Source organism: Aythya ferina, assembly GCF_964211825.1.
Source record: "Aythya ferina genome assembly, chromosome: 17".
NCBI classification, from domain to species: domain Eukaryota; kingdom Metazoa; phylum Chordata; class Aves; order Anseriformes; family Anatidae; genus Aythya; species Aythya ferina.
This window is the reverse complement of record NC_140316.1, coordinates 1876023-1898273: the sequence shown is the minus strand read 5'-3', so window position 1 is coordinate 1898273 and position 22251 is coordinate 1876023. Positions and strand designations below refer to the sequence as shown.

At 38.7% G+C, this 22251-nt stretch overlaps 1 protein-coding gene across 6 annotated transcripts in view; it reads left to right on the top strand.

Annotated features, from left to right (window-relative positions):
* Nucleotides 1-22251, top strand: part of TMEM132D (transmembrane protein 132D) — a 271842-nt gene that overhangs the window by 208144 nt on the left and 41447 nt on the right. For all 6 annotated transcript variants that reach the window (XM_084491637.1, XM_084491634.1, XM_084491636.1 and 3 more), the window contains one exon: nucleotides 17971-18114. In XM_084491637.1, coding sequence (XP_084347763.1) covers nucleotides 17971-18114 — 144 coding nt within the window. The remainder of the gene's footprint in view (nucleotides 1-17970; nucleotides 18115-22251) is intronic.

The following is a 22251-nucleotide window of genomic DNA, read 5'->3' as shown; positions in this document are numbered from 1 at the left end:
TTAATTTGACTGTAGGGAGCTTTACCAACTTTTTCCACAAAACCATACACTAATATTTTTGGAGGCAAAACAGCTATATATATTTATGGCAAAAATAGAAAACCTTTGAAAGACAGGTTTGGGGATTAAATAAGGACTGTGTTTAGCTTCTGACTGGAAGAGGGGTCAGCCTGTGTCAGAGCGACTGTGTTGGCTGGTATCAGGCTCTTCTGTAGTGATGAGAATCAATTCGTGCCTCTCGTGAAGCCACCTTGATTATACTGCAGTAGTGAAATGAGTTTTCAGATGGCAGGTGATCTTCAAGACTCAGCTAAGGTCTTCATTGCTGGCTGTTGTGCCTGAGAGCACTGTGGTGTGTGTGTGGCCCCCAAGATAAAAGGAGATCTGTGGGTCACCCTGCGGGTTGCTCCAGCAGAGATAGTGCTGGGTGGCAGAGGTGCTACAGTCGGGCAGGCTGGAGGCTGGAGGAGGAAAATGCATGACATTAAGGAGACTTTGAGGAATCCCCAAAACATAAAAAAATCATGGCTTTTAAAAATACAAAACACCATCTATTTGTCACAATGTGACGGTTTGCTGGGACTTGCGTTTTGCATATTATGTCTCACTCTTTATCCAAACAATGATTTCAAGGGAGTTTTTAAGTACTGTCAATATCCTCTCTCAATAGGCAAATATGATTTTATTATTACAAGGAAGCTAAAATGGAAAAAACTGACATTTTTAAAGCAAAGATGAAATTCTGATGTGAATGATTCAAGTATGACACTGGAATTCACATCCAGATTCTGAATTATAATGAGCTTCATCACTGCAAACTCTCAGCACACAATTCCCAGGAGGCTTACTCGTATTGAATTTGAATAAAGTCACTTAATTAGCTTTGTAAATGTGGATTTAGGTGAGTAATGGTATGCAAGTCTTAAACTGTTGTGCTTTTGACCTTACATGACTTGGCCAATAGTCTTGCAACAAATGTGATGCTGCTTCAGCCAATTCACCCCCTTGTCAACAACTCATCTGCTCCCAGATAGGCGTAGGTGATAGGTTATTCTTTGCTATTGGTATTTTTTTATCCAAATCTGGCCTCCTGCATGGGTGGCCAGAAAGAACAGAAATGAGGTCACGATATACATATATTTGTATCAGTATCATTCATTATCTCAGTGTAATGCCAAAAAGTTGCAGAGAGAGGTGTTGCAGGTTTTCATTAGTCTGGAAGAGAGGTGAAGTTCTTGCTCCAGTAAAAGCTGAACTGACTTAATGTCAATGTGCATGTCCTAAACTTAAGTTTCAATGAAGTAACTGAAAATCAAGAGAATAATTACTGAAATGACCAACCAAGTTAGTAGCAGGAGAATCATGATTTAGATGAGATGATGTGAGAACAGCAGTACTAAGAATGAAGTTACTTGGCAGACATCAGTATTCAGGAAAACGAAGACAGTATTACTGATAGATGATGATAAATAAGCCTCATATGGAATTTGTTCACATAGCTATGGAAAAGCAGAATTTAAGGTCCGAGCATCAGAGTTTAATGTGAACAGAATATCTAAACAGAAAGTTGACAGTGTTAACAAAGGTAATATTAGATTTGAATGAGAAGCTTTATATGGTTAATTAAAAATCAAAGACATAGCTATAATAGAAGTAATTATCCAGGAGTATTAAATCAATTGCAAGTCCAAGCCTATAAAAAAATTAATCAGGAATAATTTAATATTTGATATTGAGGGTTTATATTTTCCACTAATGCCAAAATCCGTTCTATTAACCAATGCAATTCTGCAACAAATCTATAAAATGAATCCCTGAGAGCTGGACAATATGTGAATGACTCTATGGGAATAAGTTTTAATTTTGCTTTTAAACTACAATTGCAGCAAATAGAGTACTGTTTCTATCAAGAAAATCTGATCCAGTTGCCCAGGACCAACAGTGACTGGTAGAAAATACCATGGAAATGTTGTAAGAGCAAAGAAAGCTGGTTTGTAACTCAGCATGTTTGTGATCTAGAGTGTGATCTATTTCATTCTTGAATTAATTTATTTAGTTGCTCTTTAAATTCTAGTTGATGTCATTCCACACAAACATTCTGGTTCCCTGTGGCAGTGAATCCCATGATTTATCTACATTATGTGGAAAAAACATAGTTTGTTTTGAGGCCTGCCACCAGATAACTTCCCCCTTTTCTTTTGTGATGTGAGACTATGGATTTGAGTCTGTCTCTATTCCCTTTCTCTAGACCACTGATCATCCCATGGATTTCTCTTGGGATCAGTCAACTCAGCCATCTTTTTTTCTCATATCTTGCATCATATTTTAAGCTCTTTTTGGGCCCTTCTCAATTGTCCTAGACATGAATAGCAAATAATCAAAGGAAGTGAGAGAAGAAAAGCAAAAAGAATCGTTTGCTTTTCATGGCGAGGGAGTTGCAGTGTAGGGAACTTTGGTAGAAATACTTAATTTAGAAAGCAGAAAGGCATGAAAGGAGCACTAACTGATGGAGAGATTGTGGTTACCATCTAACCACTGATAAATTACCAACTCAGCCTTGTAAATTCTGCTCAAGCCAGATCTCACTGAAGTCTGTGCAAACCATTGCACTAATTCTGATCCTTGAAAACAGGCTTGTATTGAGTAAAACTGTCATTTTATCGAGGTAGGTCAGGAACTTTGTGCAGCTTTTGGCTGCAGGGCCCATAGCATGTAGTAGATTTTGAACCAGCAGGAAAACGTAAGCAAATAAAATCAAAAGTCGGATCATTTCAGTCTCACATATCTGGCAGCACCTTGAAGAAGAATCAAACTTTTATTCCTGTAATCTAAAGATTTTATATATATTTTTATATATATATATTTCATATATATATATATATATATATTTTAGCTAATAAATAAGCTTGTCACAAACCAGTACTGAGCCTACTGCAGCCGTTTATCAACTTGCCTCCTGCAGGAGCAAATGTCTAGAGGCAGTCTCTATATCTGGTAACAAGGTGATAAACGGTCACACCAGGCTCAATGTTGGTATCTGGAGGCAGTTGTTTATCAGATCAAGTGCTTTATAAACTATCGAAGAAAGGCTTCATGTCTTCCCTTTCCTTCCTGAACGTAAACTTATGTCTGAACACATTGGCCAGGAAAAAAGAATCATTCCTGAAGCATAGCTTAGCTGATTTGAAAAATTTGCAAAAAAAGGGTAGGACCTTGAGATAATTCTAGTTGCATTTGATTAAGGTTAGGGACCGTCACGTCACCATATCAGCTTTAAAGTCATTAAAATCAGTGAGAATTTTGCTTTGAAGACATCAGAAACAGTGTGAGTTCCACTCCTTTCTAGATGTCTGACCTTGTAAACAGTTTCCTATGTAGTCATCAAAGACGACAGCTAACAATATTTCTTATCAGTATGAATGTTACAACCTTGAATTGTTCAGGTTCAAAACTACATAACCATTACAGGGTGACTAGTTGTTAACATAGGGCTTTATTCATTTGATTTTTTCTCAGATTTAAACTGAGAAAGAAGCTGTTACTCTAGCACTGACTTCAGGAGAATTATTGGATAAAGATCTTTGTGTACACCAGATTAAGAAAATACTTCAAATGTCCTGGGTACAGAATATGTAATTTAATGTCAAGTCTGGATTTATTTCCTTGAGGACATTGGACTGACATTAACATAAGTTCTCTACCAATCATTCCAGATGGATTAGACATTAAACAATTGTTGCAGAAAATACAATATAGTGTTAAAGGCATAGAATCTGCAGCATGCATGCTCCTCAGGATATTATTACAAGATTCTTCATGTCTTTTTTCTAATGGCTTTTTGGATTCTTTGCTTTCAGCCTGGCACAACCAGCTTTACAAGTGTCCAACCGCTCTTTTTCACTGTTATTAATTTCTTTTTCCATTGTAAAACATTTCTGATCATTCTTCTCTCTGTCTAACTGCTTCTTAAGTTTATTGCTTTTCTGTGGTGCTGTTAGGAATTTTATTTCCCAACTGGTATTACTTTTTAACTACTCATGTATATCTGTATAAGTTCAGATTCATGCAGAAAAAACAATTTGTCACAAATTTGCAAAGGCTAAATGATCAAAACAGAGCTTGCGGGCTCACTTCTTTCCTTCTCTGCCTTCTTCATCAGACCTAAAAATATTCTGTCTTCATTCAAATTCTTACACTGCTCTGTGCTATAGACTTTATGTATGGCTGGGGAAATAAATGTATGGGTCAGTTTCTTGGCATATCTGCAGGATCAGCAAAATTGCACCCATTTGTAGAGAATGTGGCAGTAGTTGTCACAGGCTAATCACACAGAAAAAGTTCCAAAACAACAGTGCCATTGAAATCCAGGCACCAAAATACCTTTATTGGTATGGGATTTGTAACTATTTTTTGGAGGGAAATAGGATTTTGGTTTCTGTGACATCTTAAAAAAAAAAAAAAAAAAAAAAGGTATCCAAATTTCCCGACCAAGACCAAATGTGGAGAGAAGGAATTTGGGGCCCAGGTCAGGATTTATAGCCTGAAAAGGTATCGTCCTTAGTGTCCTCTGTGCTGGAAGGTTTTGGTGGCAGGTGAAGGACGCAGTAACTGATGACAAGCTGTAACTTGCAGTCCAGTGGATTAATATCCAACAATATTATGCGGCGTTAATGCTGCTGACCTGTGGACACCAGTGACTGAAGGCTGTGGCCACGGTATCTGCTGGAGTTGTGTGGGAGAAGAACTCACTGAGAACAGCCCTGCACAGAAGGACTTGGATTTTCTGGTAGATTAAAAGCTCAGCATGAGCCAGCAGTGCACAATTGTAGCCCAGAAGGCCAACTGCCTCCTGGTCTGCATCACTAGAGGAGTGGCCAGCAGGGGAGGGAGGTGATGATCCCCTTCTGCTCTGCCCTTATGAGGCCCCACCTGAAGTATTGTGTCCAGGTCTGGGGTCCCCAGCACAAGAAGGACGTGGAGCTGTTAGAGTGGGACTGGAGGAGAACCACGAAGTTGATTGGAGGGCTGGAGCACCTGTCCTGTGAAGAAAGACTGGGAGAACTGGGACAGTTCATAGACGGTCTTTAGGGTCCGTTCTAAGCTTAGCCATTTGATGATTTTACGATAACCAAAGGTAAATGTTGATAAATGGCGCTTACCTAACTCTGTTACTAGAGGCACAGAGTCGGTCTCAAGACATGGATTTTTTCTAGGGACATTCTGTGACCCAAATTCTGCCCCTGGGCATCGTGATGTCCTCACAAAGGTCATGGTTACATATCCCAGAGCAGACTTTGGCCCCATTTGCCATATGGGAGCTGGAAAAAAATATTTTTTCTGAATGTCCTTTTTGTTTATTTTTGTGTTTCTGTTAAAAGTTCAAATGAAGAGCTAATTACTGACCCAGCAGAGCCAGTTGGCTGCAGGCTTCCCTGCTGCTCTGCTGTGTGTCTGCTCATGAATGAATTTTTGGTTTTGAGGCAGGTTGCCAAGGCCCCTGTGATGGTCCCAATTTAGTTCAATTTGTTTTTTACTTGCCATTCCTAAATACTGATGTACTACAAGGCCAATCTGGAAGGAAAGATCAAAATAGGTAAAAAAGTCACTTCTCCTCTGCACAGTGACCAGGACATGAGTTCTCTTGTTCCTCACAAACTTCTTTCCTCTCTTTAGAAATGCAAAAAACTCATTCAGTCACTGCTCTCTGGCTCTGCCAGATAATTCCCACATTGGGGCTGATTTCATCCCTGTGAATCTGCTTTTTTCCTATAGTCACTGCATCATCTTCCCCTTGTCTCCCCAGTACGCTTTGTACATCATCTGCATTGCTATCAGGATTTTCCATGTGCAGCAAGGAAAAGGAATGGCAGAGTTACAGGGATTGTTCCTGGCTTTGTCAGCTCTCCTAACCTTACTGCATCTCAACTTTCACCTCTGGAAAATGAAAGGAGGATAGTAGAATTTTTAAAATGGCATGAATATAAGTTAAAAGAGATTATAAATATATTAGTATTGTTACTATCATATACATTGCTAAATGGCTTTGCCTTCTGAGAAGTGCTTTGTAGACATGGAACTGAATCTGTGTATGTATTTATAAACACCACGTGCACCTTGACTTACTTGTTTTGCTGATAGATCTTGCTTGACCTCACAGAGTTAAATAAAAACTGTCGGAGAGGGGAAGAGAGTGACAAACATGATAGAGAGTTGCAACATCCTGTAGTCAGCATGGCAGAGGTGAATTTTGAAGAGGGTTGTAATGTAAGTAGCTCTGCAGGTGTCATGGGCAAAAGCACAGGTCTGCTGGTGAACGAGCTGACTGGTAGGCGTTAAATGGTGTGGAAATTACAGGAGAGAATAGACCAGCTAGGTAGGATAGGGGCAAAAATGTCAAGGACCTTTGAGATGAAAATGAGGTGCTTGCTTTGTGTGCCTGGGTTATGAGGATACTTAAATCCTAAACACCAGGTAGATGCCGTGTGTGTGGTGCCAGAGCTTAAGGCACTGCTTGGCAAGCCAGCAGCAGAGGAGAGTCCTCTGTGGATGTCCTGCATAAGGACAGCTGCACTGATGCAGCTGATAATGCTGCTGCCCACATGAGTCAGGGTCACTGGAGACACATGGCTAACAAAGGACATGTGAGTCACCAAGGCAAACTCATGGTGATAGTCTGGTATGTGGAAATAATTGAATGTCTCCCAGCAGGGCCTGAAAGCACAAACAAAACCCTGCATAAAGCACTCACAGACGGACTTCAGCAGATGTATCATCCCACATTATAAGATGATTTTGAAGTTGTTTTCAGGTGTGAATTTTTTGTTGATAAAAAAAATAGAAAAATCTAAACATATTCAGAAAGTAAAACATCAAATCTGCTTTTGTTCCATCTGTTCTGGGTATCTCAGAAGACTCTTAAGGGCCTGATTCCCACACGGTCTGAATCCGGGGAAGCCTTTTACAGAAACCTTGTTCTGGAGTAAAACAAAGACACATCATTTATACCTCTGTGATAAACACTTAGAAATGTTGTGAGGGAGTTGATGTAGCTACTGGGATCATTGACTCACTTATGCATCCCTAATCTGTAGTATGAATATTTCCAGTTGGTGCAGAAGCAGGGTAACGTGATTATGTGGGAGGAAGAGAATGGATAACGGAGCACTGAGAGCAGTGCGTGTGAGCATGGAGGTCTCACTGTTGCAACAGCCTCAGTTCTCTGCAGTGCCCAGCATCCATAGCTAAGGTTACTACATGTGCCATATTACACAAGAATTTGCAAATTTATATCCCTCAATAAATTCAATTGGAGCAGAAATTTTCCCCTGTTTTCTTTGGACAGCAGAACCTTCTCCATAGAAACTGTGTGGGAGACCAGCTCCTTCACTGTCCCCTTCCCCTGCTCTTTGTATTCAATTCCTCTCCACTCCCCATCTCCAGCTGTTCCCAGCTTCAGCTCCCTTTCAGCATGTCTCTTGCTGGCTCTAACAGTGCAGAAATGTGTTTGTGGCCAGGGCAGAGGACTGGGGCAGCAGGGAGTCTGCGGTGGCAGAGCTCTGGCCCTGCTCTGGGGGCAGCAGTGGTGGCAGGAGAGGCTGAGGAGCAGTGTGTGCAGGCAGGGCAGTAGGCGGATTTTGTCACAGCCTGGCTCTGGAAAGAACAGGGTGACAGAAGTGGACCTGTCAAATGTGTCTGCTGGATATTTCTGCATCACAACGGTTGCTGTGATCTGTTTCTGGTTGGCCAGGCCCCAAGGAGCTGTTTGGCAGATGGGGACAGGGTTCCCTGGCCGTGTCCCTTAATATTCCCTTTACACCACCGAGTGCATGGGGGTTAGCTCTGTCTGGAAGAGGGAAAGGGTTGATGTGCAGCTCAGAACACAGCCTCAGAATGACAGCAGCAAGCGGTAAAAGAAAGAGAATTAAAAAAGATGTATTAGACAAGGCCTGCGATTTGTTTTGGTATTTTTAATGCTTCCCTCCATGAAAGCAAAGCTCTTTCAATCACTTTGACCACCGTCATTCTGGCTCTGCTACACATCGCACCAAATATTTACTCTGCTAAATTGCATTGCTAGAGTTTCATTGGCATTTTGTCTTTGAAGTGATATCCTAGAGCTTTCATTTTGTTGCTGGAAATCCCTACATCATATACCGTCGTCTGCCCCTTACAGAGCTCTAAACTGCTGCAGGCACCAAACCTCTGTGTTAGTCTTCTTAACTGCAGGCCCGAGAATCAAAAGAGCCTTCATGCTGGCACATCAATCTAGCTACTGACCCCATGTGTGAAATTTTGATTGGTTTTAGCTAATTTTGCATGACATGTCCCTACCAGTCTGCCCAGTCTCAGCAATTCAGCAGCATCAGACACAGCGTATTCATGTACTTTAGGCCAGTTCTCCCAGCTCTGCTCTTCTGAAAGGTCTTCCTTTAACAATCAGACATGCCTTTCCCTCCTGCAATGATGTCTGGAAGTGCTGGCAGCCTGCTTAGGGAAAGCAAGGAAGAAATGCTCACCAAGTTCGCTTGCTTTTTGAGCAAACCTTGTTGATTATCAGCTAAAGCAGTCTGCCTAGAGACCAAATCAAGTACGCACATGCAGCTTCATGGAGTTACAGTTTGGAGCATGTGAAGTAATTAGCAATTTTTCTGAAGAACCACAGCCTGACAATTCACAGCTACAATTCATAGCTCTTTGACTTTGATAAACAGACATCATACACAACAGCTTCCTAGGACTATGGTAGCCTACTTAGCACTGCAAAGCACTGAAAACCAAATTAGGACTTGCCAAAAGCAAGGTAACATAATTCCTAAATGCTAGACATTAAAGCATTAAAGGGACTTTGACATTTTAACAAATTAAAAATTCTATTTACTCTGTGGATGGGAAAAAAAAAGTGAACTCCCATAGGAGGATTTGCCCCTCAGCTACATGGTATAAAGGAGATCCAGTACAGCTTGGGCAGCTTACCAGTACTGTTACGAACTGTGCCATTCCTAAATAGTAGCTGGGCAGTTAATAAGAGTACCAAAAATGGAGGCAATATGTCCTGTCATTCCTATTTTGTTCCTGTGTTCATCATGTGTGCTTGCCATGTCTCAACTTCAATAAAACTGTTACCTTTGTTAATTGGTTCGGCAGCTAGACCTTGGATGTGAACTGTGGATTGGATGCTGCATAAGTACAAAAAACAGAGGATCCCTGTTTTGAGGCAATTGCACTTTAGAAATGTGAGACAAAGATAAGGAACAGGGACGTAAAAGACATTTTCCTCTTCCTTGGAACGAAGTGATATATTATATTATATTACTATATATAAATATATATTATATATAATATTATAATATAATATATTATATTTTTTTCCCATTACTTAAATTTGTAGGACTGAATCCTGAAATAATAGCCAGTGTCCACACAGCAGGATTGCCTCACTGTAATAACACACAACTGTGAAGCATGAGAATTTACCAGCCTGAACAGCAGCTTTAGTTCACCGAAGCAGATACGGTAGCACCTGGATTTTCCTTCTAACTAAAATGCATTTCTTTATTTCCTGAGCTTTTTACTGAATGTGGCAGGCTGTGCAATGAGAGACCTCTCACTACTGGCCATCTTAATGATCCCACTTTTCCTTTGTAACACCTAGCTGTTATTTTACTCCTTATTTACTACACACAGCACTGTTATATATTTAGCTTTTCTTTTACTGCTTAAATATAATTTAGCTGTGATAGATTGTATCTATACAGATATTAAAGTTCTTTAGTAAGAACATCAAATATTTAAAAGACTTTAAATTTAAAGACATTAAATATTTAAAAGAATATTTAAAAGTTAACTCTTAGATTAAATATAATTATGATTTTTTCCTGAGTGCCTTTTGTGTGACAATACGAGTGACAGACAGTCTGTGTGTCCCATGTTGCTTTTTTCCCAGACATTGGATGTTTTCTCTTTTTACCTGGGAAGTTGTGCTTGCTGTCCTTTATATTTATATGCAGCTTTGTTTCACTGCTCCTTCTTACTAAATCTTTTCACTCCTTCCGAGAGCAGAACTTCCTCTATCCCCGATGACCATGTTCCAATGCAGTAATGCTCTAAGCTTCAAGAAATATCACATTTTGAAGACCTCAAAATCAAATAGTTTGAAGAGTAAATATCTCAGTTGACTTATGTGTTGTATGTCTGTTGTGGTTTTTTGTTTGTTTGTTTGTTTGTTTTGTGAAATCCTACCATGGAACTGCAGCCTCTAAGCCAAATTCTCTCTGAGATAAGCAAATATTGGTAAGTTGGCTTCAGAGGAGATGCAGCAGCTGGAAAGACTAATAAACAGGCCCTACATCTTTGACTGAATTTCAAAGAGAAATATTTGTTCTTCCTGGACTTTCTGAGCTGCTCTTGCAGTTTTGTTCTAATTCCTCAGTGCATGGGCTCTGTGTGGTGTCTCCTGGACTGACATATCCCAACCGGAGCAATTTTTCAGGAGTAAGAGCTTCTAAAAAAATATGATATTTAGCTTGTAGTATAAGTGGCTTGGCATCTGCAAATAATTGAAAAGGTGGTGAATGATGTTCAAAAAAAAATAAAAAATAAATCTAAAAAACCTAGTAGAGAGGTGGCTGAATATCATCACTTATTATTAGCAACCTTTGCAGAATCTGGATAACAGACTCATGCTATTTTAATATGTCATTGATTCCTCCAGTATTTAAAAGAACAATTTTTTTTTCAAATTACTACAAATACATGGTACTGTGAAAATGGAAATATAATTAGCCATGAGGTTTATATTGGATTTGGTTCATATTAATTCTGTGCTAATATTGTTTAGTAAAAATATATTAGTTTAACTCATTATTTTAGTTTAGGCTTTCAGCTGAGACGGCAATTTGAAAGCATATTTTTAGTTTACAAGTCTGTTGGGGGTTGTGTTATAAAAAAGGGTATGAGGGTTGAAAATTATTTTCATGTTTGGACTATCTTTTTGTGCATGATTAGTGTGTGGCCACTATGCAGGTGTGGGGGTGTGCATTAGTCTTACAATTCTGTATTTGCTCCATTTTGCATATGTTTTGGCTTGTAAATGGAGAGGTTCACTTCAGAATAAGATGTATCAATATAAGAGATCTTTTTTATGCATCATATATTTTAATGCCAGTAGCCTCCCCTTGCCTTCACAGGAGTCTTTATTTCCATTTATGCACTTCCTAAAAATTGCTTGAGACTTGACCCTCAGATTCTTCCCTGAAATTTAAAATGTCATGTCTCAGAACAGCAGCACCAGGTGGCCCTGATGGTGTCCCAGGAGCTGGTTCTTATACTGCATCTTCTGCAGACTCCATAAAGACAACAAAACGCAGCACCTCACCTATGTGACCAAAATGTTAGATCTGAGTCCCTTCATTGTACCCATGATCTAGGATGACAAAGCAACAAGGGTGGGAGGATTAGTCAATAAGAAGAGGCTAAGTGCATGTAATGTTTGGAAAAAAATTACTCTTGTGTTACTTCCTCTTTATACCAACAATTTTAGGCTTATTATTATATGTAAATGAGGTGGGAGAAGTAATTCAGCTAATCAAACACGGGATTTTGTTTGGCTTTGAAACAACTGCCAACAACCTGAAATTTGTTTGTTTGCTCAAGCTGAAGTTTCATAATATTCCCAGGCAGTGTAAACACAGCCTGGAAATCGCACCCCAGACCCATTCCCAAACCTTCCTCATGTTTGGACTCCTGTTTGAGGAGTGGTGCAGTAAAGTGGAAAGGGAATGGATCTGGCAGGAAACCCACCCCAAAGCAACAAAAAAGACTGATTTTCAGCCACATTAATTCTTTAATCTTTCTTACTCTGTAAGCATTGATTTTGCCCCAATGGAGGCGTGAGACTGTAGCTGGAGGTGACACCCCCTGTTGCATGGCAGTCTAAACTTTTCAAGGAATCACGGCCTGAAGAAAGAAAGAATGAAAAATGTATTCAGACATTGATTCTGTCATCCAATTCTTTCTTACCAATGGTTTTGCTGTCACATTTTGCTATTAAAAAAAAAAGATCAATTTTCCCCTCTCTAGCAGCTATGTGGAAGACTGAGTCAGCAGGTAGATATATCCAGAGGAGAATGGACCTGGGTTTCAGTTTATGCTCCTTTTTAACCCTGTGTCCTGATGGTAAGCCAGTCTGATTATGGAACTGTCTTGCCTGTACTGAGTTAAAGCAGAAGCTGTTTAAGTACCAAGATCTTAAATAAAACTTAGTTAATGCCCCCTCCTATGTCCCATTCCCAGTGACTTCAGATTTCACTCTTCACAATGAAAAATGCACACTTTAAAAAAGCAGCTAATTTTGAAGTTCATGTTAATCTTCTCACATTTTTGGATTCAGGTTTCACCATCCTCTCTCGTACTGGCAATGTTGTCAACTCTTTCATTTATATTACAGGCTTCAAAAATTATTTTGTGTTTTTTTTCTGGCCCAGTTCCTTTGTTGCAGCTAATTTTTCAATTTTTTTTTTTTAGTGCATCCTAAAGGCTTGGAAACTAACAGGCAAATAAAGAAATCAAAGTTCTCTTTCATTTATTTCAAGCTTTCAGACCAAATACTATAATATTTTAGGACTGAACTCAAGCTGTTTGAAAGCTCAGAGCTGACAATAATGTACTACAACCAAGGAAATTTGCTTTGGAGCATTTAAGTTCCTCTGTACCACCATGTATCTAGCCCCACCAGCTGCTTCTAAAACTTGTACTTCAGCTGCCATAATCTTATCATTAAAGGTGGATTTAAGTTTTAAGAACGTATGAACAAACCTTTGTACTTGCAACCAGAAGCTGGGCGATGACTCTGCATTTAAAGTGCAAGCTCAGCTTTACTCCAGCGCCTGGTGCTAATCCAGTATAATCGAATGTTAGGTGGTATGAACTCTCAGCAGCTCCTTCAGAGAGATGCATCCATTTGCTTTATTGTTCAGCTGCTGCTTTCTGACTTTTAAAATCCCAATCCCTTCTGTGTTATTTTTGTTTCCTACCTTTGCAGTGGTAGTATGAGGAAAAGTAGCTGAATTTGGCCACATCCATCAGGATGTTGAGAATTTATACTTTATTGGTTTAGCTTACTAAATTTAAACAGAAGCATTAACATGGCCTTAGGCTCTCTTGACAGTTATAAACTCTTCCTTGGGGGGATTTCAGTAATGCCTTCTAATCAGCTTAAGGAGTTAATTAAACAGCTGTCACTTAGCTTCTTAATTTGGAGACTTGATGCTAAATAAGATTTGAAATTAGTTATGCATGACTGAAGCATGGATGCTCTGATACAAATAAGATGGCTGCTTGCTGAAGAGGAGGAAAATCTAGGCCTTAAAAAAAATTAAAAAATTAAGACAATATTCAAGGTGGTACCCTGGATTAATGCTCTAATGGCTGATTAATTAAAAAAAAAAAAAAAAAAAAGGCATTATGAGGAAAATGGAAGATGTTAGTGAGAGCCAAATAGAATGATTTTCAGGCAGCTATTCATTGTGATTTGGTAGCATGCCCTGGACTTCAGGAGATTTTGATGATCACTTTGTTTTCTTCCTTACTGCAGCTTGTAGATGGCAAACCCCAAAGCCAAGATATCTATTGAAAACAGAACCATACTCAATTTTAGAAGCTAGGCATTTAGCCTGGAAAAAATATATTCCACTACTGTAATCAAAAATGTAACTGGAAATCTGCTGTGCTTATGGAAGATGTATTATGGTGCTGTGCTGACTTTTGAATACTTTTTTTTCTTCCCTGTATATTGTGGTAGGACAAGTATTTTTTCTCCTGTAGGGTATGAGCTGAAGATCACTCCAAATTATTTCGAGGAAACATATCTGCAGGTCTTTTCTGAAAACAAGCTGGTGCCTTGCTCAGTGCTGCTTGTAGTGTTGTGAGGCTTGAGAGTGCTAACAGAGATTCGGCATTAATCTGATGTCTCGAATCATGCCAAAATGTTTTGGGAAAAGAATGCTGACAGTTACTACTAAACTTTTTATAATATTTACTATTAAACAAAGTGTTCCTGTTATAAATGTGATGTGGGGCCTCAAAGCCAAGCATGAGTCAGTCATATATTTATTTATTTTAAAAGTCATTATTAATACAAACATTAGGAAATGTTGTGTACAGGGAGAGAACAAAGGGAAGAGAAAAAGAGATTTATAAAGATACTGTTGAAGTCCTTTCTTTCACTCCAGGAATTATATGGCAAAAGATATCTGAAAGGAAATTAAATTGCAGGGAAGCTACCAATTAAAACTGAAAAACTAATAGATGTTCACTTCTGCATTTCTACTGAAATAGGTGCTTACTGCATGCATCTTCCAAATATGCTGGAGGGCTTAATATGCTGTGATATTTAATATGACTCTCTTCAGTAGGCAAAGAATGCTCTCTCCAGAATCTTCTTTAAAAGTATTACCATTTTTGAACATGGTGATAATTTAAGAATAAAGATTACCTCGTCTTCCATTTCTGTTACATAAAGATAAATGTTTTTGTATGATCGTTATGATTCTTTCCTTTATTTATTTTAGGGTTTTGGTGTAAGTGAATTATGCTACATAATGGTCAGAGAAAGATCAGCATTTTTTTTAACAGCTGCTCAGGGAATCAACTTTAAGTACTCTGAATATTTGGCTACAGCTTTGTAAAACCCATAAGTATTCCCATCTTGTAGTGCCCTGACATCATATATCCTATAATCTATGTTAGTTATGGATAAAGAACGTGAAATATTTCTTTAGAAGATTCCTTTATCACTTAAGCAGAAGAAAGTAACACTTTTAAATTAGTAACTATTTAGATTTATAGCTTTTACATGCTGGGACTCTGAACTATAAATCTCTATATAGCTAAATAAGTGTCATGTTTGTTTCCTCAAAATGAAATAATTTTTATATGCTTTCACCATGGGAACATTAAGCCCTTTCTAGCCATTAAACAAATCACTGAAGAAACGTTTTACTCTTCCCCCATTGCATAAATTGGTGTAAATGGTTATTATGCCTCTGTGTCAAAAGAAGAGATGCAAACCAGGTGCCTCCAAGTCTATACACATGGAGGTACTGAGGATCTGCAAACAGAATATACAGCTCAGTTTCTCTGACATAGATTTGCACAGCTTCAGACATTGCCAGCTTGCTTTGTGCCTCTTTTACTTTGGAGAAATATTGGGTGCATTTGTTTTCCTGGGACTGGACAAGCACTTAACTGGTAGAAAATCACCATAGACATTTGCATGCTGTGCGTGGTTCCGAATGTAGATCTGGAACATGGATACAGACAAAAACTATAAAAACTTGAATATGGGATCTTTGATTTTAGATAGAGACAAAACAGGAATTTTCTTCCTTATTTTAGAAGCAGGTACGTGTATACTTATCTCCTGGTATTTAAGTACTTCCTTTAAAGTCCCTGAGGTTATTGCCATGATCGGTGTAAATTCAGATCTGTTGGACTGTAGCCTCAGACAGAAAGCTCTGGGACAGGACCTAAGTTACTGAGCTTTAAATCCACCCGAGACTTTGGACTTGCAGAAATTCCCTGTGTGTTGGATGTTATTTGCACATGCTTTTAAAAGGTGGCTGAGAAGGAACATGGGTAGTGGCAGTGGCATAGCTGATGTTTTAAGTAACTTGTTTTTGAATGTGTTTCCAATAGTCTGTATTCAGAACATCCAAAGCCAGGACTCAAAATTTAGAAACTTGAAAGAGATTCGTGAAGCTTTTGAGAATCATTCTCAGTTAGTAACTCTTACCAAGGGAAATTACATTTGCCTTTGGTAAGCAGACCTCATTAATCACACTGTTTCAAAAGCTTGGTTATTAAACCTTCCTTTGCTTTATAAAATAATTACAAGGGTCATATTGTAATGTAATGACTGGAGGAAGAAGGGCATTCCTGCTTGGGGGAGCGGGTATTTTCAACTTGGCACTAGGTACAAGTATCTAGGCATGGGATATGGCCTCAAATAGTCCCAATGAAATGAGATTCATGTAAGTGTTTGTGAGATCAGGACCAGATACTTGGATTCTGTAATTATTGTATAGCTTAATAGCACTTGTTCTGTCAAGCTGCCCCTATTTGCAGCTCAGTCAAGCCTATAGGAGAGTGGCAAAAGTATCTAAATAACCTGTATGTAGTTAACTTTGCTGCAAATCCCATATTTGAAATAAATAAAAGAACCTGGAAACTTAATTGCTAGTCTTCCTGAGGTCCCAGTTGCTTGAATAATATATTTTCTTCTGAGAACAAATGCACACTCAAGACAGATGGGCCTTACAGTACAGGCAGATATTCTCACCTTTCTATGAATTATAATTTCAAAATATCTGAAGAGCTTTTGTGCTGAGGGAGGGAGAGGATTTTCTTCTTAAGTTCTCTTTTTGTGAAATCCTATTTCACCCTCCCCTAAAGATCATGATAAGAATGGGAAAACTTTAGCAAAGCAGCTATCAAAAGACCAGGATTTTTTTATTTTATTTTTTTTCATTCTCTAAATATTGCTTTGAGTCTGAATAAAGCATCTCTGTTTCTTTAAGTAATGGGAAACTGTCCTTTTGATCCATGTGCTTTGGATGAGAGAAGCCTTAGCTTCTCTTCTTCAGCCCAAGAGGCAGTAGGGGGAGTCATCATCTCCTGGTAACTTGGTTTTGATCTTTTACTTCGCCGTCTTCCACAAGTGAAATCAGGTCAGTCTCAGCGCACGTAGCGGGAGCTATTTAGATAACAAGCAATTAGCACTTGGGAGGCTTTGGAAGCCTTTATTTCACAAGAGACAGCAGAAATCAAGAGCTTCTTGTTCTGTGGGTTAGCCAGTGATTTGAAGGCATGGTTCTGAAAAGCTTAGAGGCCTTTCCAGGAACGAGCAACATTCTGCAATAAGATGAAGAATTCAGGGACTAATTTGGGCACCCTGTGTGTCATAGTGCAAGTCAGTGATATCTGCTGTGCATGACTGATGTGACACCTAAGTAACTGAGAGTGCTGTTTAGCCTTGTGTTCTTCACATGATCAGAAATCAATGAATTTAAATTAGAAATGATAAATCAATTGGAAGGAATGCATTTTGTAATAATCCTCACAAAAAATGTTGTACCAGTAACACGCATCACTGCAGAGTTTGTTTAGTTCAGAGCCTAGACCTTCTCAGCGTCCTTCCTTTCTGAGAGATGATGGTTCTGCATGAGCCTCATTGACAGATAAAGAAACAGTTGCAAACAAGTGCTAGCCCATCATTAGCAAACACGAGCCAGGATAAGACCTAGATAACCTGATTGGGATCTGATTCCCTACAGTCCTGTGGTGCATTAATGTGGGAACAGAATGTCAGCATTCTTAAAATAATTCCTTAAGTAGCAGAGGAGGAGAACCCAGATCTTATCTGTCATGAGAGACATTGCCACTAACCACTTTACAAACTGTGAACCGGGAGACTTAAGGTGAATCTGCCAACAGTGCATCCCCGCGACCAGACTAAAGCCTGCATTTAAGACGAGAGTGGCTTCTGTGCATGGCCATCCTGAGCATCCAATGAAATGGAAACATTCTGTGAGTAGAACAGCCAGACTTAAGTCAGGTTATTTTTATGTGATCAGCATGGTCATTAGTGAGCCCAGGATGGAGACTTTAGCATAGCTAGATGCAAGAGACATCTTGTTAATGCCATGCAGCATCACTCCTTGGGTGTTAGGATGTTCGGACGCTTGATGAGCAGTCATGAAAGAGCAATTAGAGTATGACATGTGTTACCAGCCCTCAATCAGAACTGGAAGCTTGTTTCCAGGATTAAAGGGAGGAACTTTGTCCCTTCTGCCTACTGTGCTTGGAATAACTCTTAAAATAGACATTAGAAATTAATGTAAATCTGAATCTAGGTGGTAGTAATGAAGTAATAGTGAAATATACTAACCAAAAGGGCTTTTTTTGGTCTCTTAGGAAGCAGAGATCTTGAATACAGCTATTCTCACTGGGAAAACGGTGGCTGTCCCTGTCAAAGTGATCTCTCTGGAAGATGATGGGACTGTGACTGATCTTCTGGAATCTGTGGAGTGCAGATCATCAGATGAAGATGTCATTAAGGTAGGCCCATACTGCTTCATTGCACAAAGGGAGAGGCCCTACAAAACAGTGATGTTCTCTAATGTGACAAGTTCTTTCTCCGTTCTAACTGTTCTGCTGCTGAGAAACAAAGGTTTATTATCTGTGTACGGCAGAGCAATAAAACAAACAGAAAATCACATTCTATCTTGCATGTCAAATACTTGGAACTGTTTGTCACTTCCCACCTTTGAAGTATTTTCAGAGCTCACTCTACCTCTGCCTTTTACTTCTCAGCTATATGGGCTCTGTGGGTGTCAGAAAGGTTGGCAGATCTTCTAAAGTAGGAAAGAATTCCTCTGAAATTAGTTTGCTGCATTGGAACAGGAATTGTGTGACTCAAAGTACAGGTCTCTTAGTACTGACCCAGTAGTGTATTGCAAACAACATTAGGTTTAAATTTGGAATTTTCTTTGGTCACAACTTCTAACTAGGGGGTATCACAAAAATATGTTGCCCACCAGTTGTGGACTGGGAATTACTTGGTAAGAAACTTGACCAGTCCACTTACTCTGAACAACAGCTAAACTTCTTTCAAGACACATGACAGACGATAATGTAAGGCTACTTCTAGCTGTTATTCACAGTTTGTACTTCCCTACCAAGTGGTGAGGAGAGAGCAAGCAGGAAGCTTTCTAAGCCACCATTTTACTACTGAAATCTCAGGGTCAGGTTGCTCAAGACATCTGCTGCTTCATAAAGACTTTCAGCTTGTACCAGTAAAAACTAAAAGCTTTTAAGAAGCTCTGCATATTTCTACTCAGTTTGGTTAATGGTTCGCACACATTAATGGTAGAGGAAGACATGATAAGCCATGGAGATACAGTGGAAAGTATTCCAGCATGGTGACAGAAACATTGGCTCATCTGCACCAGCTTTTATGTTTTCGCAGACATTCATGACTGTCACATGAGAAGACAAAATGAGAGACACAGTTACAAATAAAAGTTAAAATAGAAATTTTTTAATATAACCAGTCTGTCAGAAAATGATTTGAAATACTATGGGCAACCCCTTCAGCTGCTGGAAATCACTGTTATCCCATTAACTTTTGTGAACTGCACCATATTGAGGACTTGGCCTTTCTGAAATTTGCCTTTGCCTAAAGCTGACTGGAATGCTAAGCTTTCTCCTTCTTACATTAGTTCATTTTAATTTAGATTTGAATGGCTAAGGGTATTGTTAATTCCAAAGCAAGGCTCTCTGGACCCCATTAGCCAAAAAAGACTCTTCCTGTGGAGCTTATTTTGCCTGTAAAGGGAAAGAAGAATGTAGGTGCTTGTTTGTTACTGTCATATGGGAGAACTGACAAAAGTTTGAGAAGTAATATTATGTCAGAGAGGAAATGACAATCTGGAGCAGGGTAATTGAAGAATAGAGCTGGGTATGGGTTTAAATGACCTTTCTTATACTATCTCTAAACATATTTAACTTTTTACCATGTCAACATTCATTGGGCTTGTTTTAAGCAATGTCTTTATGATAATTTTTTATACACAAGATGAGTCCATGCAATTGAGAAGTCCATTTTTTTATGTGTGTGTTTCCACTTTAGAATCTTCTCAGGTCTTCTGGTCTAAATAGCCACCTATACCGATATTTTCTGACTAAATGTGTCTTTCTGGCTATCTTAATCTAAATGTCCTTCTTGCTTCCATGAAGCACTTTAGAATCTGGTAAACCTGCCAAATAATGCAAACTGATGAACTGAATCTAGATTTAAAAACAGGAAGAAATCATTTGGTTTTCTTGCCTTGTGTTGTGGAAGCTAATGAACTAAGTCTTCACTCACATTAATTAATTAACTTTTCATTTTATTCAGAGAGTTGGAAAAAATAATTTGAAAGCAAGTATATGATTTGGAAGATATTTGAAGCAACAATTTTGTTTTCCAAATTTCTAGTTTATCAAAATGTTTTGGCATACTCATTGGGTATTTGTGAAATGGTTTTGGCTGATGTAAATCTGCAACAGTTTGTAGCATATATGTTTGGCTCTTACCCTGGCAAAGAGCTTAATGTGGTAGCACTTCTTATGTATATGTCTATCATAAATTGTAAATATGTGAATATACCAATAAAGGTTTCTGTGCTTCCTGTTATTCATATATACCATTGCACAATGATGCTAACGATAGGAAAAAATAAAAAATAGGAAATCTAGTCAGGGATCAAGGTGTTCTGGGCTTCAGCAAACATACCACTAGAGTTCACTCCTCTGCAGTAGAAAGTCAGATTTCAGCAGCCATAAAATGAGTCACCAGTTTAAAGTGAGTTTTTAATTGAAAATGTCTCTCTGAGTTTTTAGTTTACCTGCTCTGTTTCAGACCAAGTCTTATTCACAGACATCTTATGTAATGAAGACAAAGTTATATTATTAGTGGCCAGCCTTCAGCATGCAACAGTAATTAGAGTTTCTGTTCTCTGGGCATCAGAGTGGTGAATATAAAATGGAAGAAAATGTCTGCTTTAAATGCCCATTGAAATATAAAGTTTAAGATTACATTTCTAATATCTTCACTATTGTTGGTTGTTGTTTTTTTTCCTACAGACCTGTTGTGTAATATCTTTTATTCCTATTTTTTGTGTGTTGATTAATGATGAATTTAAACTCATTTTCCCTGCTCAGTGTTGGTATCCTCATTTGACTTCTGGTTCCAGCAGCCGCATTTATTACTCACTTTTTTCACTGTGGACTTCAAAGTACTCTAGAGATCGAGACCAAATTCTGCACTGACTTTTTGTCTGCCAAACTGCATCTACTTGAACTTGGTTAAATAAGTCAGGACAGAATTTAGTCCATTAAAAAAATATCATTAATGGCAAATGATGTCTGAAATTATTTAGTCCACAGTGACAGAGTAACCATGCCAAAAAGTGGAGGCAAGGTATAGATTCTGTTTCACAAATGAGGAATATGAAACACAGAAAAATTTCAAAGTGCTATAATGAAGTTTTGACCATTGAAGTAGATGGCAAAACTTGTTCTGATCTCATGGGAAAGAGATTAATGATCAGATTATTTTTGGTGAGTTGTTCCTGTGGATCAAAATTTCAACATAATTTAAATCAAGACTGAGGAGAGGAAATAGAAAAAATCAGCATGTTCTAATCTTTCATTTCGAAAGCATTTCCATTTTAAAATGTCCGTTTTTTTAGCGTTACCAAAGTATAGATGTCTCAAAAGCATCACTTTCCCATGCTCTGTGTTTTCATTTTTTTCATTTGATGAGTTAATTGAAAATCTGCATTTCAGTTGCCTTGAAATGAAAACTCTTTGAAATTCATTTTGTTTGATCAATTAACAGAAAATTCCAATATATTCTCAGCTCTGTCCAGAAGTTACTTGGCAGAAGTCACATAGTGAATGGTGCCAGCACTGGGAACAGGATACAGTTTCTCTGGCCCTTTCTTATGCTATGCTGTGTATTTTGTGGAGGATTGCATTCAAAATCTGAATGTTATCCAAAACTGTGTGCTTTTCTTACAAAATTCCTTAGCTTTTTACCTTCTAGATCATCTTGTATTTTACATAGATCTCAGATAAGGATGTGAACGGGAGGTGAGATGTGTTAACTTAATCTGTATTACAGGCAGAATCCTGGGTGCAGAAGGAGTGAAAGGAGATTCCTTACTACTGATACCCTTTGCCCAACCTGGGGCTTACCACAATGCCACAAGGCTGTGTACCAAGTGCAGAGGCTGTGCAAGAACCTGTGGCATGGCCTCTCTCTCTGAATTCCCATTTTCCAAAGCAGCAGCTCCACAACCGGTTCTGGCCATGGGACAATTGCCTAGAGTTTGTGCCTGTCCTCTGCAGAATCCGATCTGCCTGGCCCTGTGAAAGTAGGGAAGCTGTGATGTTTCCTTCCCCGTTTATCAGCTGGCTGCAGAGATGCAAAGCCAGACTGTTCTAGCCACAACTCCATGGTAGGAAGTTACATTGAGTGATGCTTTAATAGCTGCTTTGTTCTGTTTGCTTTGGACTGTATTTGAGGGGGTAACAATACACTCAGCTGTTTGTAAAATATTATTGCAGACAAACGAATCTTCCAGTAACACTTAGTCTGGTTTTATCAGCAACAAAATAACTTTTCTCTAACCAAGTGATAGACTTTAC